At 43.2% G+C, this 27,037-nt stretch overlaps 2 protein-coding genes across 6 annotated transcripts in view; one reads left to right on the forward strand and one right to left on the reverse strand.

The window, feature by feature from the left end:
- Nucleotides 1–15,861, forward strand: part of LOC118079651 (cholesterol transporter ABCA5) — a 57,923-nt gene extending 42,062 nt beyond the window's left edge. For all 5 annotated transcript variants that reach the window (XM_060271963.1, XM_060271964.1, XM_060271961.1 and 2 more), the window contains 16 exons: nucleotides 1,309–1,479; nucleotides 3,291–3,404; nucleotides 3,794–3,928; nucleotides 5,288–5,353; nucleotides 6,369–6,460; nucleotides 7,270–7,393; nucleotides 7,736–7,853; nucleotides 7,956–8,047; nucleotides 8,700–8,875; nucleotides 9,430–9,505; nucleotides 9,938–10,032; nucleotides 11,151–11,270; nucleotides 11,384–11,533; nucleotides 12,290–12,369; nucleotides 12,838–12,893; nucleotides 15,364–15,861. In XM_060271963.1, the coding sequence (XP_060127946.1) occupies nucleotides 1,309–1,479; nucleotides 3,291–3,404; nucleotides 3,794–3,928; nucleotides 5,288–5,353; nucleotides 6,369–6,460; nucleotides 7,270–7,393; nucleotides 7,736–7,853; nucleotides 7,956–8,047; nucleotides 8,700–8,875; nucleotides 9,430–9,505; nucleotides 9,938–10,032; nucleotides 11,151–11,270; nucleotides 11,384–11,533; nucleotides 12,290–12,369; nucleotides 12,838–12,893; nucleotides 15,364–15,471 (1,773 nt within the window). In that variant the 3' untranslated portion in view covers nucleotides 15,472–15,861. The remainder of the gene's footprint in view (nucleotides 1–1,308; nucleotides 1,480–3,290; nucleotides 3,405–3,793; nucleotides 3,929–5,287; nucleotides 5,354–6,368; nucleotides 6,461–7,269; nucleotides 7,394–7,735; nucleotides 7,854–7,955; nucleotides 8,048–8,699; nucleotides 8,876–9,429; nucleotides 9,506–9,937; nucleotides 10,033–11,150; nucleotides 11,271–11,383; nucleotides 11,534–12,289; nucleotides 12,370–12,837; nucleotides 12,894–15,363) is intronic.
- A 3,074-nt stretch (nucleotides 15,862–18,935) lies between these two features.
- LOC118079652 (ABC-type organic anion transporter ABCA8) overlaps nucleotides 18,936–27,037 on the reverse strand; it is a 62,233-nt gene continuing 54,131 nt past the window's right edge. Inside the window, 7 exon segments of the mRNA XM_035104054.2 lie at nucleotides 18,936–20,508; nucleotides 21,709–21,764; nucleotides 22,310–22,389; nucleotides 23,132–23,272; nucleotides 23,960–24,079; nucleotides 24,759–24,853; nucleotides 26,757–26,832. Coding sequence (XP_034959945.2) covers nucleotides 20,410–20,508; nucleotides 21,709–21,764; nucleotides 22,310–22,389; nucleotides 23,132–23,272; nucleotides 23,960–24,079; nucleotides 24,759–24,853; nucleotides 26,757–26,832 — 667 coding nt within the window. The 3' untranslated portion in view covers nucleotides 18,936–20,409.

Raw genomic sequence — 27,037 nt, forward strand, 5'->3', positions numbered from 1 at the left:
AGTTGCAACCTCTTTATTCATTACATTTACCTGGGAGTAAACCACATGGAGTTATATGGAATTTACTTCAGAGTAGACATGAGAGTCTAAATGGGAGTGTATAATTTGGCTAAATGCTACTTATATTTATCCTTTTTTTAAATAAAAAAATCATCTAATTGCATTTGGCCTCAATATTCCTAACTAGGACTGTGCCGGCAGTGGCCTATTGATTCCATGTTGTGCTGCCAGCCATATAGGATGAGTAATAATAAATAATGCTTCTTAATTCCAATGTCTCTGGGTGGGAGGCTGCAGGTATTACCTTTATTTGTTGCTTGCTATTGTTAATGATTAATATTATCTTCAGTGACTGATCTTGGGCTAGGTACTCACTGTTGTGCTCCACTGTAAAACAGGACTAGTGTCCTCTAAATGATATAAATGAAATATAGTGCATATATATATATATAAGTGTATGTGTGTGTTATGCATTTGATTTGCCTTGTAGCCTGTGGCTTGCCTCCCTGCTTTTGCCAGCTGGAGCCACCTGCTTGCATGCATATTAGTTCCTGCTTTCCCCTTGTGGCACGTTTGACTCTGGATTGTGTTGGCCCTGCTATTGTCTGCCAAACCACACAGCTGAGCTGCTGGACTCCGCCCCTAGCCCTACCCAATCCTGTACAGGAATGTCCTTATTTTCACCCATGAAATTTTGGGAGGTAAGTACTCCCTGGTGTGCCATTGGTGTACTTTTCGTTGAGCTGCTCCCTAGTTGTAGATCATTTTAATTTTCTTAATAGGATATGTCCTTCCTCCATCTTGGTTCATTTATCAGTTAGGGGTGTTTGAGGTGTCTTGTTTCAATTAAATTAGAAGGACTCTTGATGTATGTTCCCAATGCTTTTCTTCTAGGAAACCGTATGTTCCAGCCCTACAGATAAGCTAGTGGTCAAGGGCTCAATCACACTTTCATTTGTCCACCACTTTCCTCCAGGAAAACCCCCAGTTTAGCACTGAATCAGAACAAATAGCAATCTGCAGAAAATCTGGTTGCCGTTTGATCTGATTTAGTGCTGAAGAGTGGGTCTGATTTAGTGCTGAAGAGTGGGTTTTCCTGGGGAAAGTGGCAAGGCAAAGGCAAAGCCACTCAGACCCGTATCTATAAAGTACGAGAAGTGTGGGTGAGCCCATAGAATGCTTTGTACTTTATTTTTTTTAAATAGTTCATTCCAGATCATATTATCAAAAGCAAAAGTACAATTGTTGGATTTCCTGTCATTCCCCATATTTGACCTGGATTTTCGTTTATTTTTTGTACCTCTGCAGATCAAAGCCTATACTCAACTTAAGATATCAGGTCTTTATCCATCTGCTTACTGGTGTGGGCAAGCACTAGTTGACATTCTTTTATATTACATTATTCTCCTCCTGATGGTCGGAATCTTGTTTATAGTTCACCATGGAATTATTTTTTTCCCTGAGGAGGCTCTTGCTGTGGTAAGTTTTGTTTTCTTGCAGATACTTTTATCCATTCCTTGCTCCCCTTATTGGCGTCACCTCAACAACAGAAATCCAGTAGGATTCAGAAAAGATTTCCCTATGGCAGGAAGGAACTCTGTTGCTATGGAAAGCCCCACTGCACCTGTTGAAGGTGCAGGCAGGAATTACTAAACTACTGCTGGCAAGAATACCTGGAACCTTTCAAGGGAAGAATAGGGCCAGCGATGGAGCCACTGGATTAAAAATCAGTCTGTTTCCCTTGGAGGAACCTGATCCAGGACTCTTTGCTGCACCATCCACAAAGAATAAAAATTAACTGCCTCAGGTAGGCAGGAGCCGGCAGAACTGTGGATGTGATGGCAAATCTGCTATTCTTCAGCCCTAGTAAAGATTCTTCCCCATGGCACCATTTTATTTAATTCATTTATTACAAAAGCAGAATAACATCGTATTCAACTTGGAGGTTCCCAAAGCATTACAGCAAGACACAAGCCACATAATTCCTAAAATCAACAGAGCAGCAAAGTGAACATAAAGCAGAAATTGTCTGTGTAATGGCATTGTCTGCCATTTTACATGCTGCACTCACTGAAGTGTATTTCAAACATCCTGCAATAAATAATATAGTATATTTATGTTTTTCTGCTCTACCTTTAACCCAAAGAACCACCACCCTTTTGGCTTTTAAATTGGCATAGGAGCAGGTGGTAACACTGTAAATGAATACAGCACACTGCAGGTAGTGAGGAACTTTCAACAATGTGCAATAATTAAGGGAGTCTTTGTATTTCCTTTTTTGTTTTTGTATTAAAAATATGACCCCTGATTTCATTTGCAAAACATTGCAGGGTATTCTAGGGTTGCCATAATTCAAGTTGTTGAGCTTTTGAGGGGGAGGGGCGCAAAGTTGGTCTTTTATTTACAATGGGATCTATTTACAATGGGATCTGAGAACGGAGATGTTCTTTGTAGTTTGAGGGTTGAAGCCATGTGGGCATTTGTTTGTATCTGGAGAGTGCAGAAGACCGCTCTTATTGGGAGGTAAGCTGCCCACTGCTTTGGGTGTCAACCAACCAAATCATATTTGTACTCATTCTCATTAGTTGAGTTAATTGATTTCAGTGGGTCTGCTCTTGAGTATGACTAACATTGGATATAACCCCATATTCTTTTCAGGCAGCCCTAAGTAAAGCACAAACTTTCACCTGACAAAAACTAAGAGCATGAACCCTAATTAGCTCTACCTTCTCCCCTTTGCAGATGCGCTTAACGCTTTGCTCTGCTGCGTCCCATGACATTGCCACCCACAAGAGGCCCATGTGTGCCTGCCATACATAGATCCCCAGTCTTCCTGAAGTCTGCATTCAGGCTACGATCATGTGTAGTTCGCACACCCAGCTCTGTAGCATGGGAGTTCTGATATATGTACAGTGGTACCTCGGTTTACGAACTTAATCCATTCTGGAAGTCCGTTCTTAAACTGAAACCGTTCTTAAACCGAGGCGTGCTTTCCCTAATGAGGCCTCCTGCTGCCAGTGCCCTTCCACCGTTCGGATTCCATTCTTAGACCGAGGTAAAGTTCTCAGACCGGGACACTACTTCTGGTTTTGTGGAGTTCGTAAACCGAATTGTTCGTAAACAGGACTGTTCTTATACCGAGGTTACCACTGTATATGAAACATGCCTACATTGAGCTCCATAACTTGAGTCACCTTCCCTCAGGAAAGGTGACAGATTGTATTCCGTTCTTAATCATTTTGTTCTGTTTTCATGTTATGCTTAACTCCAATTTAATTTTCCCCCTGCAGGTTTTGTGCCTTATTGGCTATGTACCATCGGTAATTCTGTTCCATTATGTTGTCTCTTTCACCTTCAAAACAATACAAAACACCAAAGAATTTTGGTCATTAATTTTTTCAACAGTAAGTAAAAGTGCAGTACTTGATTAATCTTTCCTAGTTCATGCAGTTTAGTATTTTAATTGATTGATTGTTATATTTACAAAATAATTATATATCTTTTTTCATTTGGGTTGTAGCTCAGTCCTGCAAGTGCATAGTTTGCTGTGCAGCATGTGCATGTAGCATGAAACCAAACTTTGCAGCATTAATGATTTGTCTCTTAGGCACTATTTACTGTTCCTTTTATTCTGGATATTATGTTTCACTTTCTTAACAAAAGCAATCTATACAGCTGGTTTTTCAGTTGCCCACATGCACATGAATGCTACAACATTTTTTAAAGATGGATAAAAATAAATCAAAAGGTGCTAATTTTTATTGTAATTATCTTTATTTCTTTTCCCTTTCAGGTAGCCTTGATTTGCGTTATTGTTATTGACGTAGCTTTTATTCAGTCATACGCAATAGCAATTATAATTCACACTTGCTTTTCTATCTTCATCCCAATATATCCTCTTATTGGGTGTCTCATTTCTCTAACAGAGGTAAGTTTGCAGTGAACTGAAACAGTGATAAATTTTGTCTGTAGTTTCAAAAGTCTGGGTTGCATTTGATTAAAATTTCATTCCACATCACTCACTACATGACTTAAGACTAATTATGGGCAACCATAGCTGGGCTCAGGAAACTGAACTATTTTGAAAGTTGGGCAATAGGTAGTTGTTATTTCTTGCAAACAACAATTGTTCATATATAGCATTTGATATAGCAATCTGATTTTAGGGGTATTCCAATAAAAGGGTAATTCAGATTGAAATCCACTTTTTTGTTGGGATTCAGGGTGTGTGTGTGGATTGGGTCGAGGTGTCCATCCATCCAGCCCTGTTGGCCTCCATCTGTATTGGAATTACTTAAGCTATATTCTTATTTTGGTGGACAGGGGGTGCAATAGTTTGGTTTGTCGATCAAACCAGCTAGTGTATACCCTCTGCTATTCAGCAGTAGACTGATCTTTACAATACAGTCATACCTCGACATCCGAAGGTTTCGACTTCCGAAGTCGACAACCCCGGAAGTTTTTTCGCCGCACGCGCCCAGCGCATGCGCAGAAGCGTGAAATCGCGCTTCGCGCATGCGTCGGCCACACGCTTTGACATCCGAAAACCTCGGCTTACGAAGACGGCTGCGGAACAGATCGTCTTCATAAGTCAAGGTACCACTGTACCATGGATTATGAGAGGTGCCATATTTACTTGAATGTAATGCACACCCTTTTCTGGCCAAATTGCACTGTGAAAATTGGGGTGTGCATTAGATTTGATGGCATATTTACATTCGCTAGCAAATGCTTTTTTGGTTTCAAGGTTTTGAATATTGAGGTGCGCCTTAGATTTGATTGTGCATTAGATTCGCCTAAATATGGTATTTGATGGCAGTTCAAGATAGATGTTCTCAGTAGTGACCCCTGACTTTGGAATGCCCTCCCCTCTCAGATGCAAGCAGTACCAACACTGATGGAGTTTCCACACCAGCCTATTCAAGCATTGTACCAAGTGTTGATTCTCACCTTTTTGATCTAGTTATGTTGTCCACATTTTTATTTTGTCCACGCTTTTATTTTAGTTGTATTTAAATGAAATATATTGTTTTTCTTGTGTTTTGATGCTCTCTTTGAAACAAGGAAAAGCAAGTTTGTTTGTTGTAAAAATGTATGCTTTTTGATGAGCTTCTTGCAAAAATCAGTTTGTGGAAGAAATAATTCAAATAAATTAATTGTTTCAAAAAGCATTGTAAAACCATTTGAAAGCATTTTCTAAATGGTAATATTATATAAATGAACTCAGAATGACCTGTAGAAATATGAGGGGGGGAAATATTGAAATACGCATTTTCTATATTGTTAGGTAGCAGAGAAGCTTGATCGAAATATGGAAAGAAATACAGAAAGGCTATTGGTTTCAACAATAGCGGTAGGCATTGTATTTTCCTTTAACAATTTAAGAGATGGGTTGTCTGGATACACTTTTACATGTAATGAGTGTTATTGTTATTTTATTTCATAAAATTTATATATTACTTGAATGTAAAAAAAAAACCTCAAATGAGTTACAAAAAGGTATGGGGCAGGTGAGCATGGTTTGGAAAAAGCTGCCTCATGGGTCATATTTGATCCCCTGGCTGGTCAAGTTTGATCCATGGGCCAAAGGTTTTCCACCACTGATATATGGGGAAGACATGGCAGTAATCATGGTCATTAAACTGAGATTAAAGGGTCCTTTTAGCATTATTTTGCTAAAACATATAGAAGCAATTGTATGCTGGTGCAACTAGTCTTGCTTCTAACACTAGCTGTGAAGAGCAGCCATTTTTTGTGCACTATTCCTGACCCTCCCACCACTGTGGCATATAAATGATAATGAAGGATGTTTAGCACAAGCTGGGTTCAGGCGTCCTACTAATTGCTTAAATAAATAAATAGTTGTAGAGACAACTGACAGATTGGTGCAGAAAGGGAAATGTAATGAAAGTCTTAAGATGCTCCATCTGTCTAATTGTATTGTATATTGCTTTGTGATGCCTCATGTGAAATGTGATAGATGAAGTAAATAATAATACTTTATTTATCATTGTATTTATATTCTACTTTTTCTTCAATGAGTTCAAGGTGGCGTACACACTTACTCTCCCCTCCCTTTGATCGTCTCAACAACCCTGTGAAGTAGGATAGGCTGACAAGGAATGACTGGCCCAAAACCACCCAGTGAGATTCATGGCTGAGTGGGGATTTGAACCCTGGTCTCCCAGGTCCTAGTCCAGCACTCTAATCACTACAACACACTGGCCCTATAAGCTTACCTTACACTGTTTTGTGGGAAGAGAGTGGAGGAATGTGCAATCCAGGAGGGGGGGGGGATGCATCTAGGGTCCTTTGCAAAGGAGAAAATCCATTTTATTAAATGTGCTTATTCCTTTCTTCTCTTTTAGCCCTACTTGCAATGTGTCATTTGGCTCTTCCTTCTACGCTATCTTGAGGTGAAATGTGGAGGAAAGTCAATGAGAAATGACCCATTTTTCAGGTTGGTATGCCTCTATTTACAGAACTGAAATTTCTACACCAAGGCAGAGTTAGTCAGTAGTGAACTGCAACAAGGCATGCACTTCAAAAGTATACACATTAAAAGGCTCTTGGTCCATGGAGAAGTGACCACTTGCTGATGTTTAGGGCTTAAGGGAGGGCTGGAGTTATTACTCAGATAGGCGTTTAGGGATGACAGTGAAGCAATTGGAGTCCAAGAGTTTGCCCTGGGATCCTTGCAATGCCACAACTTTTTCTGTACATGATTTAAGAGTTGTGTCCTTGACATCCTTTCTGACACTATTAGGCAAACTAAAATATCACAAAATAGTGTGTATGCTTTCCTAGTTTGTGGATCAGACAAATATATTGTAGCCATCAGCACCAGAGAGTTTATATGAACTTTCTCCCAAGTCAAACACTTCAATATGCTTTAGAATGAGAAGGAAAACAAAACCTGAACACCCACCCATCATCCAACCATTTCTTTAGCTGATTGAGTATGTGATGCTTCTTACATCAAAGAGCATTCTTTTTACTGTTGCACACAAGAAACTGAATCAGGGATAAATGGGATATTATCAGCGATTGTAGCATGAATGCTGCCATCTCATTCACCCAATCACTCTTTGATCTAGCAAAATATCTCACTTGTCTATTTTAGGTGTTTTTCTAGCCAATTCTGTCACAATTGGACAGGGAAGTATCAATATGGTTTCATGAAGGTCTACCTGATGGCATTATTTCTGTTAGTTCTATCTGTTCAGAGGTCCCAATCAGCAGATTTTAAAAATATTTCCTTAACGTCAGAACTCCTGTGAAGCTGAAGGCCAGGAAATCGCCAGATGTGCCGTTTGACGAGGATGAGGATGAGGATGTTGTGGCTGAGAGGCTGAGGGTTAAGGAGATGACAACGAGCCAGAGCTGTGAGGAGGTAAATCTTGCTCTTCAGTATCAACCCTGTGAACCTACTGGCACCTGGTTGTATTGTAAGACCTGTATAAGGGGTGATGTGCCTTACCTCTCATATGGTGATAGTCTGTTTCAAAAAACACAACTGCCAAATCATGGGTTATGCACCTTGTTTAACTAACAATCCCTGGTTAGCAGAAGACATGCTAGGTTTATGGGAACTGAAAGTAAATGCCCACGAAATCCTTCTCCTGGCTGCACAGGAGGAGGAGAGGTAAGCATGTGAAGATGAGGTAGCAAGAAAGCATGGTTTAGTTTTCCATGTGCATTATTAATTAAGCTCTGTTATCTTTTGTTTCACTAGAAACCTGCAATTTTGGTCAGCAATTTACATAAAGATTATGATGAAAAGACGGATTTTCTTCTCGGAAGAAAAATAAAGAAGGTGGCAACCAATCAGGTCTTCTTTTCTGTAAAAAAAGGTTAGTGTTGAAGCAGTTGTAAAAATAAAAGTCGGGAATATAAAATGCATCATCTCATTAAATAGAACTGCACATTTTTCGTGTTTGACTTTTCTTTTTCAGGAGAAATTATGGGACTGCTAGGCCCCAACGGAGCTGGGAAGAGCACACTGATTAATATGTTGGTGGGAGAAGTAGAACCAACCTCAGGCCAGGTATTCAAGTGCAACCTAAAGTTGGTGTCACCCTCTTCCATCTAGAACAGGTTTCATAGCTCAGGCTGTAGTCCCTTTTTTTTCAGAAGGTGAAAAATGTTATTTCATACTGAGGATCCATATTCATTTTTGGATATTTCTTTCCAGCTGGCACATAAATAACTAAACCTCAGCTAGATGCCCAAATAATATTATGAAAGAGTGGTGTGCCCATTATTGGAAATCTTTGTGCATATGAATTTTCAGTGTCTATAACTCCTTTTTTGTTTCATAGATAATCTAAGAACTATGAAGTGGGGGGAGGGGTCACAAGACCTACAAAAATACATGGTTGAGAGTTGTGAAGAGACTCATGTTTGCTTTGCTTCTAAAGCTAATGCTTTTAGAGGGGGTACAATGGGTTTTCCGTTCATACGATATATGGCTTAGATTCAGAAATAGGCATGGGATGTTGTGACTACCCATAGGAAGGTCTTATCCCAGATGGCTCCTGGTATATAAAAAGAATGATCATGTAGTAAAACCAAACTAAATACTCATGAACATTTCTAGTCATTTTTTAAAAAAATTAACTTTCCATACAATCAACTTTTATGCATTTTAACTGCAAACTTTATGTAAAAATATTGAATAAGGACTGGTATATTCACAGGTGCTGATGGGAGATTATTCTTTAGGCGAAAATAACAAGGATAGCTCCATGAGATTTATGGGATACTGTCCACAGACAAATCCACTCTGGCCTGATATTACATTGCAGGAACATTTTGAAATCTATGGTGCTATCAAAGGAATGAGTGAAAGTAACATGAAAGAATTCATAAAATGGTAAATGAATATTTTAAACACTTTGTTTACATTCAAAGAAGTTTCTTCTCTCTTACTTTGGTACAATGTCTCTCTGAAAATGGTTGTTAGCGTCAACTTTAAAAAAAAAAAACACCACATGGATTCTTGTAGATATACAGGTGTACCTAGAACATAAATTTGCATCATTTCATTTTTAGGCTGATGAACACTGTAGTTCAGATTCTGCTTTCTGTTATGTATCAAAATCTTCTGTGCTAGTTTGAAAGGTAATTTGTAGTCAGCAGTCTAAGTTACAGACAAAATTGTGAGGTTACAAAGACTTTTTGTGGTCACATCTCTTAAAACACTATTAAAAAACACTACCTATGGCATCTTGATTATTTTTGTAGGGAAGATCAATCCAGGTAACACCACAAATAGTTTAAAGTTAACTGGAGGTCAAATAATACTAGCTAAAACAAAAATATCATATGAAGTAATTTACTTGAAAAAGAACTAATGAGCATATGCTAAAGTTCTCTAATGCTGGATTCTTAGAATATTTAACACTGTATACTTTTGTTTTCCTTCAGCATTTCCCATGCACTTGACCTCAAGGAACATCTACAGAAAAGAACAAAGGACCTTGGAGTAGGAATCAAACGAAAGGTATTTGATTGTTGTTTCTAAGTTGAATTGCTAAACCAAAAATCCAGGGTCAATAAGCCTGGATATGCATAACCACTGTGAATCCACACATTCTTGTTTCGTAGGAGCGGCAAAACAAACCGTTGCTTATTATTGTGTGCAAACCCAGAAACTATGGTTAATCGCCAAAGCAGGCCAGGGAGCATTAAGCCCCCCCAAAAATTTGAAGGTAGTTTCCAGGTTTGCTCATAATGGAAAGTTGTGCTAAACCTTGGCTTGTTCTGCCACTGGTAGGAAGGAAAGGAGCAAAGTAGTAGGAAATGGTCTGCATGATGATGCACATCACTTGTGCATATCCCAGATTTCAGTCAGGATTTTTGGCTTGGCATTAATGTTCAAATGCAGCCAATGGTGCACTGTATAATGTTTACCCTTCCCTCCCTTCTCTTTCAGCTATGCTTTGCTCTTAGTATGCTTGGTAACCCTAATGTGACTCTATTAGATGAGCCATCTACTGGTATGGACCCTGTAGGGATACAGCAGATGTGGTGAGTAATATGATGGAGCCTCTACGTGGAAAGCAATATCACATTTATGTGTGCGTTGCTTGTATTATAACCGTGCTTTGCTTCCGCTTCTGAACAGTAGGCTCAGCCTTTTTGTATCTTTACAATATACATATCTTGAAGATACGTGCACCAGGCATCCCCAAACTTCGGCCCTCCAGATGTTTTGGACTACAATTCCCATCATCCCTGACCACTGGTCCTGTTAGCTAGGGATCATGGGAGTTGTAGGCCATAACATCTGGAGGGCCGCAGTTTGGGGATGCCTGATCTACACCATATTATTGGCTGCCTTCTTTTTAATGCTATAGGTGTATTCATTATATATAAGACAGATGTTAACAGGGCTAAAACAAACCACATCCCATGAAGAGTTTACGGTCAAAATTGAGTGTGGCATTGGGGAACACTATTAGCTTATCCTTTCCACCCTCTTTGCTGTCTCCTCTCTCATGTGGACCAGCCATAGGCAATCCTGGCCCGCCAGATGTTTTGGGACTACAACTCCCATAATCCCTAGCTAACGGGACCAGTGGTCAGGGATGATGGGAATTGTAGTCACAAAACATCTGGAGGGCCAAGTTTGCCACTGGTTGTCCTTTTTCTTTCACAGAACTTCCATGGCACCAGCTGCTTGTCATGACTAAGTGCTCATCCAGATTGCCTTTTGTGCCATGTTTCTAAGGCACAGGTTTAAAGTTCTAAGCGTGTCCTGGCACTTCCCCCAGGAAAACCTGCATTTCACCGCTGAAGGGCAACTGGGTTTTCCGTGAATTGCCATTTGCTCCGATTATGTAGGTTTTCCCAGGGAAAGCACCAGGACAAAAAACAAAGCAAAACGCTAAGACATGGGCCTTTAAAGGGAAGACCCGTGTCTGGAAAGTGCAACGTAACAAGAAGTCTGGATGATTCCTAAATGTCAGAGGGAATGTGAGGAGAGAATGCATTTGGTGGCTACTCACAGTATACCACCGCCTGTACATTTCCCATCCTCTCTGTTTCATCCCCCACTCACTTGCGGAAGATCCAGCAGATGATCTTATGCCCTTTATATGTAACTGCACACAGAAAGAGCAACAATTTGAACTTATTCACTATAGGAAAGCAATCCGGGCAGCCTTAAAAAGTAAGGAGAGAGCAGCTATTCTGACAACTCATTATATGGAAGAAGCAGAGGCTGTGTGTGATCGAGTCGCAATCTTGGTGTCTGGAAAATTAAGGTACCTTCTTGGCATCTTGAGTGAAGCAGCTCAGATTTTTATTGTTAAAATAATAGATTTTGGCATTAAATTCTTTTTTGTTTGTCTGTCTCTCTCTCCCCTAAAACTGATAGGTGCATTGGTACAGTTCAACATCTCAAGAGTAAATTTGGCAGAGGATATTTCTTAGAAATGAAATTAAGAGAAGTGCCGGATTTACAGCAGAAGGAGCGTCTTCAAAGAATGGTTTTGCGCATCTTTCCAAACGCAAGTTGCCAGAAAAGGTAGAAATCAATAGTTGAAGTTTCTGAGCATCAAAAAGAAAAAGTGCTTAACATTCTTTTTTCAAGCAATCACTTTAAAAATAAAAGCAGAGAGAAAATCTTACAATTATAAGAAAACAAAACACTATTGGCAAAATGTATTATTTTTCTATGTACACTTGTACTCTTGTACACTTTGGGCTTTGAATAATGCTTACTAGAGAAACATATCTTATAGACCCGAGGTTCTGGAAATGTGCCAAGGCCCACCAAAGACACTGGCATAGTAAAGCAACCAGCATTCCCCTTGTCTATTTTGCTATCATTTACCCAGCTGTAGCTACAGAAGGCAGGAAGCTGGCATTCCTGTCAGCATTTGCTGTTATGTGCCAAGGATCTGTCCAGGCATGGAGTTCACTACCCCCCCACCCCCTTCAGCTTGGCTGACTCACTCATCATTTTCTTGATGCGATGGGAGCAAAGTGGTGCACATCTAAGACTGGTGCTGATTTAAGCTCTCTCCTCAGTGTTCGATTGGAAGAACCCTTAATTACACCTATGGTTAAACAACACATTTTCATTCTCAAAATAGATGGAACTTGCTACATAGAAGGTTTCATCAATGAATGCTAGTTTGATTCAGAGTTATTTTACCTGTTTGGCTACATTGTACAAAATGCTTAGCTCCTGCAACTTTACTCAAAGCAATTTTGTGATTCTCATTTCTGCGTAGTGGTGGTGGTATGTACTTGTGTCTATTTTGTGTGTGTGTTGCAGCATTGCCTCTATTTTGGCTTACAAAATTCCAAAGGAAGATGTCCACTCGCTTGCAGTATCTTTTTCTAAACTGGAGGAAGGTGAGGCAACAATTTACTAAGTAGAATCTTCATCATCGGGTTCTAAGCTATCCATCCAAATCTCATAGTAATCTGAATTCACCCTGCCAAACTCCCATACTGTAAACAACACATTCCTTTATCCAAATGTTAGATTACTACAAGCTTTTATCATCTCCCAGGCCATTTGCCGTGGTGTGTGTGCCGCCGCCTTCGTCCCTTGCTTTTGTGAGGCATAGTAAAGTCAGAGCATGTTGTCTCCTGAGAAATAAACTTGCCATTCCCTTAGGGCCATAAGGTATCAGGCTGTAGTGTCCTTAAGCATTTAAATCCACTGCACTATAACTTGACAGTGGCTTTCCCATTGAGGACAGCTGGGTTCCTTCACCCCTGTTATGGCCACTTCTGGCCATACTGATTTTAGTTTTGTGTGTGTGTGTTCTTTTGATGCCTATGATTGTAAATACTTCTTTTTAACATTTCTAACAGCAAGACATGCTTTTAATATTGAAGAGTACAGCTTTTCTCAAGCAACACTGGAACAGGTAATTTAACCGTTTTTCAAGAGCAGAGCATGCCAGCCCTAGAAAATAAATTTGAAATGCTGTGTTTCCATTTACAGTGGTGCCTCGCTAGACGAAATTAATTCGTTCCACGGGTCAATTCGTGTAACGAATTCCTCGTCTAGCGAGTCCCGGTTTCCCATAGGAATGCATTGAAACTTAATCAATGCGTTCCTATGGGCTCCTATGGGGACTGGCGGCGGGGTAGGCAGGCGCTTGCTCTGTTGCCTGCCTGCCTTCCCCACCGCCTGTCACACGAAGATGGGGGGCGCTGCTTGCTGGGGCTTGTCAACCCCGGCAAACAGCGCCCACCGATCTTTGGATCTGTCCCCCAATGCGCTACGGCTCGGAGAAGCAGGCAGGGAGACAGCAACAGCCCGCAGCTTCCCGGACTGTTGCCATCTCCCTGCCTGCTTCCCCGAGCCGAAGCGCATCGGGGGAGGGAGCCAAATTCCTCCCCTTCTTCCCGCTGCTGCCAAGCCAGTCCCTGAGCCGAAGTGCGGCGCGGGAGGGGGCTTTTCGTTGTTTGCCTCCCCCTTGGGGGAATGCAAACGGCGAAAAGCCCCCGCTGCTGACTGCCTTCTGCTGGGGGACTGGCTGGGCGACAGCGGGAAGAAGGGGAGGAATTTGGCTCCGCTTTCCCACACACACACTGCCCGGGGATCGGACGAGGCTTGAGAAGCCTTGTCCCATCCCCGCAGTGTCGGGCGGGGGGGGGGGGAAAGCGGAGCATACTCCGCTTTCCCACACACACACTGCCCGGGGATCGCCTCGTCCCATCCCCACAGTGTCGGGCAGTGGGGGGGAAAGCGGGATGTCAAGCCCTCTACGATCCCCCGCTGTGTGTCGGGCGGGATGGGGGGGAAAGACAGGAAAGATCCTGCCTTTCCCCCCCATCCCGCCCGACACACAGCGGGGGATCGTAGGGGAGCCAGGCGGGTCTCTTTGCTGTGAGGGGGCAAAGCGTCAGCAGCGGCTCAGCGCACCCCGGGCAAAGAGACCCGCCGCCATGGACGCGGGTCTCTTTGCCCGGGGAGGTGCACTTAGCCTCCGGGCGCCGCCGGTCAGCTGTTGAGTGGCTTCAGGCCGCTCTCCAGAGGCACACACGCACCTCAGGAGAGCGGCCTGAAGCCGCTCAGCAGGTGACAGGTGCAGTGGAGGCGGCCCCAGGCGCCCCGGCTTTCTCAGGGAAGCCAAGCAGACACGTAGCCCGCCCTCTTGCCTTCCCCGAGAAGGCAGTCAGCAGCGGGGGCTTTTCGTCGTTTGTGTTTCCCCAAGGGGGAGGCAAATGACGAAAAGCCCCCGCAGCTCACTGCCTTCTTCCCGCTGTCGCCCAGCCAGTCCCCCAGCCGAAGTGCGGCGCGGGAGGCGGCTTTTCGTCGTTTGCCTCCCCCTCCCCCTTGGGGGAACGCAAACGGCGAAAAGCCCCCGCTGCTGACTGGCTTGGCGGTGGCGGGATGAAGGGGAGGAATTCCTCCCTTCTTCCCATCGCCAAGCCAAAGCCGCCTTCCCTCGGCAGCAGCCACCGATCTTCCTCTGCTTCTCCCGCCACCGCCTGGCACAAAGCCGGTTTCGCTTCCCTCGGCAGCCGCTGCCTGGCTTCAGATGGCGGCTGCCAAGGGAAGCAGCTGTGTGCCAGGAGGCGGCGGGAGAAGCGGCTCCTCCGCTTCTCCCACTGCCGCCTGGCACAAAGACATCGGACGGGGCTTCAGAGAGGCGCAGCGCTTCTCCGAAGCCCCGTCCGATGCTCCCGAGTGTCCATGGCGTGGTAGTGGGGGGAGAAGTGGGGGAACGGATCAGTTCCTCCACTTCTCCCCCCCTTCTTCCCTCGCTACAGCCCTTTGTGTTCCGCTGGTCTCTGCCGGTTGCCCCTCACCGGCAGAGACCAGTGGAACACAAAGGGGAACGAACTGCAGCGCAGGAAGAAGGCAAAGGAAGATCAGCTGAGAGGCGGTGACAGCTGTCAGCGCCTATCAGCTGATCTTCCTTTGCCTTCTTCCTGTGCTGCAGCTCATTCCCCTTTGCTAGACGAATGCCCCTAGGTTTTGCAATCAGAGGTTTTTATGACCACATTTCGCAAGACTAAGCGGTGGCCATAAAAAACCTCATCGTCTTGCGAGGCAACCTCCGATCGCAAAACCTATTCGTATAGCGGAAAATTCGTCTTACAGGGCATTCGTCTAGCGAGGCACCACTGTACATTTCTTTTATTAATTATTAAATGACAATTTTATATATTACATTCCTTTTGATGTTTTGTCACATAGTTGGGGGTGTCATCGGGAATTGATCCCCCAGAAGAAAAACCTCTATGTTTATATTTACAGATGATTTGTAATATAGCACTGTTGTCCGGTGGAGATTTAGAAACCTTTACTAGCTTAGAGCACTATTCTGCCTATAGGACTGGGAAGACTCCATGTATTAATTTCATGTATCTTATTCATTTTAGGTATTTATGGAACTTGTCAAAGAGCAAGAAGAGGAAGAGAGCAATTTTGGAACCCTAAATGGAACAATTAGTTGGGAAAGATCCCAGGGGGAGAGAGTAATTTTCTGATTTGTTTCACTTTGCAGAAATTCAAGAGCTTTGCTTGTCAGGGTTTTTGCTAAATATTTGTTTGCTGTGGCTCTAGAGAACAAATACCGTATCTTACAGAGCCTATTCCTGAGCAATTGAGTAAACCTTCTTTGCCTTATGAAATATTATGAAATGCCTTTATTTTCGAATACTCTTGCTACTATTCTAAGACTGGCTTCTTTTTTTAAAAAAAAAAAGTAATAATGAAAACCTATGATTTTATCCTTTTGTTTCGTTCTGTAGTAACGGTGGAAAGAGGGCAATGTACTTAATATTGTTTGCGGGCAATTTATTTTTCAAGAAACTCATAAACTTTATGGAAAGGACGATTGGTCTTACCTGAAGCTTAGATTTAGTGGGTTAGGAAGGGTTCACTGGGTTGGCTAATGATCACGAGCTATTATGAAAGCAGTACAGCAGAATTGTGAATCCCCTCAGTTTGTCAATCTTGCCAAGCAACAGCAGATAGAGCTTGAACTGTAGGAAAAAACAAACAAAAGAAAAAACACCTACCCCCCCCCCCACCGCTCTTAACATGCAAAATAGAATTAACAGATAAGAGAGAGAACATTAACTGCACAACTCATAGCATATTAACTACGTAAGTGCAAAAAGAAAAGGGAAGGCCATGTGTTCAGACTGCAGGCTGGGCTGGGCTGCAGCGAACCCTCCTAACCCACTAAATCTACGCTTCAGGTAAGACCAATCGTCCTATTTCAGTGGGTTAAGGAAGGGTTAACTGGTTTGGGACTTACCACAGCGATTCCCAACTGCAGTGTGAATACAGTACTAAAGAACCTGATGCAACACCGTGCTACCAAAGGTAGCCTTAGCTGAAGAATACTCGTCCAGTCTGTAGTGCCTAGGGAAGAAGATCATGTTGCCACTTTACAAATATCCAGCAATGATGTGTTTGCAGCAAAGGCAGCATTAGCTGCTGCTGACCTAGTTGAATGAGCATGTTTGCTAGGGTCATTGTTGAAGTGCTTGTTAACTCCTTTATTACACTACAGTACTTTTTCAAAAAAGCAATTGCACTTCCACAAATCCCCTCATCTCAATCAAAAAACAATGGGAGCACAATATGGGTTATGAAATAAACCTCCCTTATCAGCCAAAAGGCGGCAACTCACATTGAAATTTACCTCTACATGGTACCTAACAACCTGAAAGGTGGTGCTGACACACCCAGGAAACCCACCAAAACACTGGAGAGGTTGTACCCTTTTGGACACCAGTCCTACAAGAAATAGGCAAAATGACAAAACAGGTACTAGAAGCCACCTGAGAACTGGCCCTACTGAATATTTCCCAAGACAATAGGCACATTCACACTACAAAGAACTCATAACCCACCTATGCTCAGCAGCCAGGATCATCATAACTAGACACTGGAGGTGACCTTTAGGAGTGAAAATAAGCCACTGGGGTCAAACTGGGAAAACCTAACCAACAAATTGAAACTAGCATGGGGACAAACAAAAGAGGATGCCTTCACCCCATTGTGGCTCCCCTTTATTACATGCACAGCCCAACAAGACAAGAATCTACCGACAGCATATGAATCAATATGACTAACTTGACCTAACAACCCCCTGCCCCTCACCCATGGAAACAAAACTCTCTGCAGTCAACTGAAGGCAACCAACTAGGCCTTGTCTCCCAATCTCCCTCACTGCCAGTGAAGACGAATGAATGAATAGAAAGAGAACCTACCCATGTGATGCTGACACAAAACCTTGCACATAACACTATGGTAAATAATGAACACTTAGTACCCCCTTCTCTCCCCCCGCCCACCTCTCTTCTCCCCCAACCTTATATCATCTAAAACATTAGTGCCTCATGTTGAATATGACTGATCTGTAGAAAGGACTCTGAACTGAAAACAGATGCTGTTTGTACTCCTGTAACCCCATAAAACTTAATAAAAAACCAATTGCACTTCAGAATTAGTGACAAGGCATTTATGGCATTGTTCTAGCTCCCCCTTTTGGGTTACATGTTCTGAACAACAGTCACATTATAATAGATCTGGTCAGATAGGTATAGCCAGCATTTCATGAGCTCGAAATAAGTATTTTGCCTGCAGCCAATCACTTTAAGCCACTATGAATTACATTCAGTAATGTCAAAATACATTTCAATATATCTGTAATGTGGTATAAGACTACCAATGCTCCATTTTGTTTTGGCTGGTTTAAACCATTACCATTGCAAGTTGCAAAGAACCCTATATACTGCATGCATGCATACGTCCATTTATTTAAATGGGTTTCTCTCACTTTTCCAAATGCAAATTGTAAAGGCAACATAACTAAATCACTTTGTACAGCATATTAAAGCATTGCATTATCTTTTGCCATTTTTAATGTCAAAACACAAGATGCACTACATGTTTGACAGACCTAACTTTTTGTGTTCAGTTTTCAAGGTCTCTACAATTTGTAGCAGCACACCCCAGTTCTAATGTTTTGATAACCATGGCAAGCCATTTGTTCCACTGGCCACTGGGATAACAAAATAGAGGAATAAACATTCATATGATAAAGTCAAAGTTGCATGTAATCAATTTAGGGTTAGGTTGTGTAAGGGTGACTCCCTACAGGGAGCCAGCCCCCATCATCCTGACGTCCACTTCGTCAAGTACAGAGAGCACCAGTGATTCTGAAGCAGCCAGAGGGGGAGGGGGAGACTCGGAGGAGGAGAGAAATCAGAGGGAGGTACAATGGGAAAGCTCGGGGGCGGAGGGATGCAGGTAGACGCTTAGGGATGCTGCAGAACCAGGGAACCGACCGCTCAGGGAGGAAGCTGAAAGGACATCACTCCTTCCTGCGCCAGAAATAAGGAGAGCGCCGCAACGCAGGTCAAGGGGGCGGCGTTTTGGGGTGCACAGACTACTTTGCTGGAGTAGGAACAGACGTACGCCATTGTCGGATTCTGATTCGGGATGAGAGGTCATGTTTTAAGCTGTCTCTGCACTGTAAATAAATAGCACAATAAACGTCTTTGAAGACAAACTGGACTCAGGCGGAGTTACTCCAGAGTAGCCACGACGACCCTCTGACAGGTTGTAAAGAGAATAAAGTGGAGATTGTATTATCACACCCCTATGAGAAACTGAATTTGAATGAAAGCCATACCTTATATCTCTACTTATGAAAGTAAAGATGTTCCAGCCATTGATGCACTCTATAGTTTGATGGTTAAATTCTGGGTTCTAGCAGATTTGCATTAGTTTTAACATCCATGCTTCCGGCAGACTTTGACAGATGTAGGGTGACACCCTGCTGGGTTCATGATGGTAGTGCTAACAAATCTTCCATCTGATCTTCCATTCTGCTTTTTTTTCATTTAAAAAATGTAGTACTTGCAGTTTACAAAAGAAAGATTAGTCCTAGGAGCTGCTTGTCTGATAACAACCTTAGAAAAAGTATTGCCACTTTAGTTTACATACATACTTTTACTTCAATCTCTAACAATATAAACCCATGAACATCAGAAGCATCAGAAACAGAAATTACGCTCCGTTACAAGTATTGATTAACTGATGTAGTTTTCACAAATATATGTTCTGCAACTGCAATTCCCCCCCCCAAGATAAAATAAAAATATAATAATCTAAAACTAGACCTCTTTATGCTTTGGCATTACAGATTAGTAAAGCATTCTTCAGCCTTAGCTGTCTTTTACTCCCTCCTTTCCTTATGGCTTCTAATATCTATGTAAAGCAAAGTACTGTATAGTTACAATTCATGAATCTTGTGGGGAATGTGCAACCCGTTGATTTTCCTGCCATATAGCTTTGATCCAAAGCAACTTGTCTGTGACTGGAAATGTTAAATAGTAAAGGAGCTTCATTCATTCATGCAAACCTTCAGTTCTCTGAAGCATATGGAGGAAAAAGGAAAGGTTAGAATCAGAAGCAAATGATCTTTTAGAAAGTGCTTCTGGTGAAAGGAAGAAGCATGAGATGGTTGGATTTAAAAGGCATATTATTTAAAGGAAGTTCTATGGGTTGATGCAGCTAATTTTGTCCACAGTTACTATTTCACATACTGTATGAGATGACGATACACTACAAAAGTGTTCAATGTTACTATGAAGTGTGAAGAAGCAATGTTTATTTGAATTAAGTTTTAATGGATGTTGAGTAAGATGTTCTGACATTTGTACTACATTGCAACGCATTTGACATGGGAAGTTTTCTGTCTGGTCCTGTGAAAGTTAGTTTACCCTGCCGCTTGGGGCCTTAACTAACAGCTGCGATATAATCTCCGAATTTTCAGTTTGACACCATTGGCTGGAGCTGATGGTGCATATTTAGCCAGGTGCTGGTCAGCAGAAGGTTAGTTGGAGATAGGTTAGTCATTGAGTCAGCCAAGAAGAAGACAGCAGAATAAGAAGGAAGGCCTGGGTGGAGTGGCTTGTGGGCAAAGACTTGCTGGGGGTAGCTGAATCACAAAGGCATTTACCCTTTTCCAACCTGACAAATATGCCAAACAGTACAATTTTATGTGTTAGCTGTACATAATGCATTTTATATTTTTAAAGTAGTAAATTAAGCTGAGATGATATAAGAAATATGTACTGCATATATTTCAATTCACACACACACCCCAAAATTCAAAACATTCATTTCTGGAAAACAAATAAAAAAAATTCCAGGGGATGAACATGTCCAGAAATGGCACATCTCATTCTCTACATATGACCAATATGGGTTTTGATCACACAGACTTGTATGTAAAGCTATATGTAAAGTCCTCCCGTCAAGAGGCTGGACTCCAGTCTCACATGCCAAAGGAGACACAACATTATTCGGAGGCGGGCTGCTAGATCCTTCTTAAATCCTTGTTTCAAGGGACCAGCACTTACTTCTGTAAGCATCAGTTTCATGTCTAGGTTGCGAACAACTTAAACATCAGCCTGCTGCAGTTGTTGCCATTCAAAGGCTGTGCTCAGAGATGGATCGAAACAATCACGTTCCTGCTCTTTGACAAGTTCTAGGAAAACCTGCACAATACAGTAAAAAAGGGGGGTTCTTCAGCTAAGTAGTTCTTAAAAGGAATCACATTTCTTTTCTTTGGATCATTCTGATGAAAATGAAGATAATTGAATTTCAATCCTATTATGTACAGATGTGACCTAAATCTGTACAGTCATACCTCTGTTTAAGTACGCTTCGGTTTGAGTATTTTCAGTTTAAGTACTCCACGGACCTGTCTGGAACGGATTAATGCACTTTCCATTACTTTCAATGGGAAAGTTCGCTTCAGGTTAAGTACAGACTTCCGGAACCAATTGTGTACTTAAACCGAGGTGCCACTGTAGTTGTTTTTTAAAAGGATGGAGCCTACTCCATCATGCCAGTTGCCATTTCCTTTAAATATGGAAAATTATTAGCGGTCTCAATCCAGAACTGCTCAAAAATGTAAGCTGAAATTTTTCTTTAAAAAACCCCCCTGATGAACTCCATATTTTTTTAGCTAATCCAAGAACAACAAAAAACAAACCAAAAAACCACTCCATGCATCTCCAAGGACGTGGGGAAATCTTTCTACTGGCTGTACACAAACTAATGATCATGATGAGGAAAAGATGCTACAGGGAGAAAATAAAGGGTAAAAAATATCACCCTCCCCTATTCAGGACTTGCAAGAAGCAGCTAGCTCGCTCCATGGGCTGGTTTCTTCCCCTTTTGTATGCAATGGAATCCCTTAGCTACACAATATATAATGCAGAAGAAACCAGTGATTCCACCTTCTGCGAGTGCATTGCACTCTTCTCCCCACCTCCCAGTTCTTCCCAGGAAGAATCTCCATTTCCCCCTGTTTAGTATGTCAAAGCAATGCCATTCCACTGACTCCAGTAGGGGCAAACTGAGAAGCCAGGAAAGCTAGCAATATTTTAAGCTAAGTGGGCAGAAAAATCCCCTCTGCTGAGGTTTTATGGGCGACCCCTTGCCTTGCCCCAGTTCTTTTCAGAGCCAGGCTCAGGAGAACTTCAACAGATCTCTAAAAGTGGGTTTGCAGAAAATTCCCACTTGGATAGATAATCCTGTGTTCTGGATGCAGAGATCCAGCACTGGCTGGGGTGGCACTTGCCAAGCTCTCTTGGCACTAAGTTTCCAATCCAGCAGAGGAAGCCCATGAGGAAGCTGAATTGTGAATGCAGTGCTACACATTTTCAAATCATAGTTGAAAATCACATTACCTGCTCCAAGGTGTTCAAAGAAAAGCTGTACTCCTCAAAGCTGAAGGTTCGTTTAGCTGTGTGGATAAAAAGCCAATTATGTTTGGTTGACCCAAATCAGCTTGATAGGTCCTTTTCACGAAAATGACTGAATTTCAGTCCCAGAGCATCTGCTTTGCATGCAGAAGATTCCAGAGCTGGGGAAGAACACTTCTGGGTTACTGAAGAGCTGCTGCCAGTCAGCAAAGAATGCTTTGCTAGATGGACCTGACGGTCTGACTCTGCATAAGGAAGCTTTCTATGTTTCTATGTTCCCATGATGCACCATGCATCTTCATTCATGCAAGATGCTCTTCCGCCCCTTCAACACCCCAGATGTCTGAGGGTGCAGCAAGAACACACAAACATGTAGAAAAATACAATATGCCTCTACATTCCCTTAATGTGCTGGATGTCACACACCTTTCTAGAGATGTTGGAGGTAGGGAAGGCCTACTTAGTGAGTCGGAAGGAGGCATCTTCTCCACTGTGCGTAGAGGGAAGGAAAGGGGGCAATACCCAAATCAGGTGGGCATTAAAATGACTTCCTCCACAAACAACTGCACAGTATGTCTGGACGTACCTTCCTCTAACATGGAGAAGGCCTTGGACAAAGGCAGCGCATCTTCCATTGGGATCTTGTAGGCCAACAAAGTGGATATCCTAAGGGGAGGGGAAAATCAACTCAGTCACCAGAACGGCTTTGATCCAACTGGAGTAAGTGCAGTGCAAGCAGTCTGCGTGTACACAGCCCTGGTTAAAAAAAACAAAGTCCTGTATGGGGGAATGGGGGGAGTTGAATCTAGCGCGCGCACACACACATGCATGTGCACACAGACACATATACACTCAAAGAGAAACTTTTACTGCTGAGCAACAAGACTAGATTTTTAAAGGGTCTCCTTGTGCACAGCCTTGGCTGTTGGCAGCAGCATGCTTTGGGATCTCAAATTTCAACGGCACCCTGTACAGCACTAAAATTCGGCACATACCCGCCTCTCTCGCTCTATTCTACAGCCTCCTTTTGGTGCTCCCTGGGGCAACGCATAGTGCAATCACACTGGTTGTGCGCCACCCTAAAACTGCCTCTGTTGTTGGGTTCAAATGTTTCCTCGTCCACCTTTCGGTAGAAACAGAAGCCACCTGAAATGGGGAGTGTGGGGCCGTCTCCAGAAATAACTCCTGCTCAGTATGTAGCAGGTGTACGTGCTGGTTCATCATTGGGGCCTAGAAAGCTGGGGGGACAGGAAGAAGCAGAAGGGCATTCTGTCCCCGTCATGTTCGTCTGGCCCATTACCAAAAGCTCAAGGAGACTAAGTAAGGGGGTATACAAGAACATAAAGTATAGCAACCAAAATAATTCAGGAAATTGTGTGTCAAGCTGCAGGAAAAACACTGCAGTTACCTTTCTTGACGAGCTGCATGTGGGAAGATCTGTAGAATATGAGTATTCAGAAGCTCCCCGTGGTCCACGCCCTTAACTTTTATTTGGAGCAAATAATTTTTGCCAAATTTGCTTTTCAGATACTGAATAGAACCAAGACACCTGCAGAAGGAAGGAAGCAGCATTTGTGACATCTGGATTTGGGGGCTGAAGATAACATTTGGTTATAGAAAGTGGTTTTGTTGAGTGTTATATTGGAGGGGATGAAGTTATTGAGAAGCTTCTTATGAGAAGGTGGAAAAAGAATAAGAAGAATCTTTTACCCCATCAACACATCAGCTGTTTATGGTATCTGTCAGGGGTTTTTGCGGCTACTCTTGAGTAAAGACACTCCACGCCTGCTTATCTTAAAGCATTTATTATGGTGCATTCTATTTACAGTGCAAAGTCTATTGAGAACATATCTGCTTAGTCTGAGTCAGAACCTCGCAATGGCTTATTTCTGTTTTGCGCCCAACGTAACAGTTTGGGGATGCTAAAGCGCCTCCCTCTTGTCCTACGGGGTGCCATTCGCCTCAATTCAGGCGTCGGGGGGAAAGGGCCGCCCTTCTGACTGCCTTCCCTGCCTTTCCAGCCCCTCTTCCTCCCTCTCTGCTTGGAGTGGAGGCTCTTTGACTCTGCCTGAGTCCTGTCCCTCACTTTCTGCTTCCTGCCTCCTGTAATCTGATCCGCTGCTAGACTTACTGCTCTGAGAGGAACTCGATTGGATTAGTGGAGGCTGTTCCCTATAAGCCTTCCCCCTTACAGTATCCTAATATGCTGGAAAACAAAATGCAAGTTGAAGCTCACCTGAGCTGTCCAGTCACCATGATGGCTACTCTGTCACACACTGCCTCAGCTTCTTCCATGTGATGAGTTGTCAAAATGGCTCCTTGGTCTTTGTCCTTCAGCGCAGTGAGGATTGCTTTCCTATAGTCAACATGAGATTTACTAGAGTGGAGTAGGGTTGAAGGAGCCATAAACGGCCTGTTCCTAGCAGACATTATTGTCTGGTATTTCAAAAAGGCACTGAACACATTCACAATATTTACTTGGATAAGCATACCGTATTTTTCTGTGTATTGGACAAGGTTTTTTGACACAAAAATCATGTCAAAAAAACAGTGTCATCCAATACACGTCTAGTGCCATGGGGGCGGGGAGATGCCGCTGTGCACAGAGAGCAATTTGGGGGCGCTGGCTGGCGGTGCACAGCTTCCCCCGATGCCGCTGGATGCAGGAAGCACTCCCTGGATCATTTTCTGCATGCAGTGGCATCGGGGGAAGTTGCCCTCCGGCCAACCAGCTGGCTGGCTGGAGCGCAACTTCCCTTGCTGCTGCTGCATGGGGGAAACGCTCTCTACCTGCACGCGGGAAATGATCTAGGGAGTGTTTCCTGCCTGCAGCTGCGTGGGGAGAGAGGCTCAACAACTTTGGGCCATCTCCCCTCATTTCCTTAAAATCGAGTCCCCCAAAATAGGGGGGGTCCTTATACACGGGGGTGTCTAATAGATGGAAAAGTATGGTACATTTTGTTTTGAGTGATGTGCTGTTATGTATTGCAAATTCACAAACCTGGTTCGAGATATTAAATGTACGAGTCACTCACCACACCTGGCGCTTTCCTTTGGGATCCATTCCCGCTGTTGGTTCGTCTAATAGCATCACTGCAGGATTGCTCAGCATGCTCAGGGCAAAGCATAACTAAAATGAAGGAAATAGTAATAACCATTTAAAGTTGCTTCAAACATGTGATAAGATATATATTTGGGGGGGGGTGTGAGTAAGTACAAATACAACCAATAGTATTTGGATGACAGCTGAGTCTGTGGTGACAGTTGCCCAGGTGCAGAAACCCAGAAAATTATCAATATGTGAGTGAGAACTAGTGATTGTAAGAAGGCGTTCTTCTCTGTTCCACCACTGATTCTGTTGTGTTGTAGTTTTCTCTTCTGCCCAAACGGCATTATCCAGGGGTCCCCAAACTTACCTCGCCGAGGGCCGGTGCCGCCAGCGCTGATCGTGCTGCGGGCTGGAGCGTGCACCCATACGCGTGCGCACACGCAATTTCCGTCGCACTTCCGGGTTGCCAGAACACCGGAAATCGCTTGTGCGCATGCGCATGGGCCTCTTCCGGCCTGGAAGTGTGCCGGAAATGATGCTTGCACATGCGCACAAGCTATTTCTGATGCTCCCGGCGACCTGGAAGCGGGCAGCGGGGGTCACCGGGGGCCACATAAATGAGCCTCGCAGGCCGCATCCGGCCCCCAGGCCTTAGTTTGGGGAACCCTGGCATTATCTCTCTCACAGTCCGCTGTGGCAAAATTATTCGTTTCAGTGCAGAGGAAGCAACGGGGGACAATACAACAATACCTGTGTATTATTTGGGGACTGAAACAACAACACCAGTAAATGCAAAACAAAGTGATACATGCCGGCTGGGTTGATTTCCATTTCGGAAACAGGATGGATAAGCAAGCATTGGCAATTTCTGCTCTCAGTACCGCTTTTGTCAGAATTCTCCAACGTCCCTAGCAAGACCAAACTAAAACATGCCAAATGTTTGGACAGGCAAATAAGCCAATAAGAGATTTTGATAATACATTTCATTTTGGAACCCTTTTTCCTTGAAGAAACTGAGGTTGGTGGAAAAGCAAGGCAATTAGGACTTCCAAGGATAATTTTCAGTCCCAAAGTTTTGAATGGAAACACCCTGGTAAGACTAGCATATTTAGAGCAGAAGGTCTGTTAAGAACTAAGGTGTGGATATGTTGTTTAAATCACCGAGACAGCAATCTGCAGCATGTTCTGTGATCCTCTTGCATTGCATCTTCTTATTCACAACCAATCCAATTAACTCAAAAGACAGGCTAGTCTCCCACCCAGTATAACATAATGACATACAATGTAGATGTTAATAAACCAGGGCTGGCTCCAGGTTTGCACACTGTATCCATCTGCCATGCGAGTATGCCTCCCTCCTTGTAGTGGGCTGTGGATGGCCCTGATTGTTAATGTATTCAGTGGTCCATGTTTGCCTGAGCTTGAGTCTGGACTAAGGATTCTGAGCTCCTGTGTTCTGTTTTGACACATGATATCCAATCATAGAACATTTCAGGATTTGGGCCTCTGCCATTGGCCCTTAAACTCTGAGTTGTGATTCGCAGTTTGGAAGACAGTCAATCACGTTGGGAGTGGGAGTGGCCCAGGCTTCCAGAAATGTATATAAGCAGTTGCTTTGCCCCTGCTATCCAGTTCTGTAGTTCAATAAAGGTTCTTGCTGTTATCACTCTGTCTTGCCTCATGGGAACCTACACTTCAGTTAATGGAACAGGGAAGTGGGAGAGAGCATTTTCTCTCAGTAGACAGGCAGATGAGATGGACTTCCCCACAAACAACAGCAGCGAAGAGGTGGAGGTGGCAGTGTCGGTGAAGACCAGGACGCAGCAGTGTGGGCAAGGAGGATAAGATGCAGTGCAGTGGCAAAGAACTAGCACTGGCTGAGCAACAAACCCAAGTATATTGTGGTGCCACTTGGTCTCTAGCCATTAGCCGACATTAAATATTTGGCAACTGGTTCAAGAAACTAACGAAACACAGAACTTACTTTCCTTTTCAGTCCAGCAGGTAATGCCTTAGTTGCCGTCTTCAAATGGCCCTGGAGTTCTAGAGCTTGAACTATTCTGAAAGAAAGAACAGAAGAAACGACATCTTGAGTATTCTAGAACGGATCTCTTTTGCATAAGAATTACAGGGGAGGTTGCAAGTGAATCTCAGGGATGCTGGGTGGAAATGAACCACATGTGCTAGTTGTCAGTGTAAGAACTTGCGCTAACCATCCACCTCCCTAGAAGAAATGTCAATGCTGAAAACAATTAGCTTTCAAAG

This window comes from Zootoca vivipara, chromosome 2 (assembly GCF_963506605.1).
Source record: "Zootoca vivipara chromosome 2, rZooViv1.1, whole genome shotgun sequence".
Taxonomy (NCBI): Eukaryota; Metazoa; Chordata; class Lepidosauria; order Squamata; family Lacertidae; genus Zootoca; species Zootoca vivipara.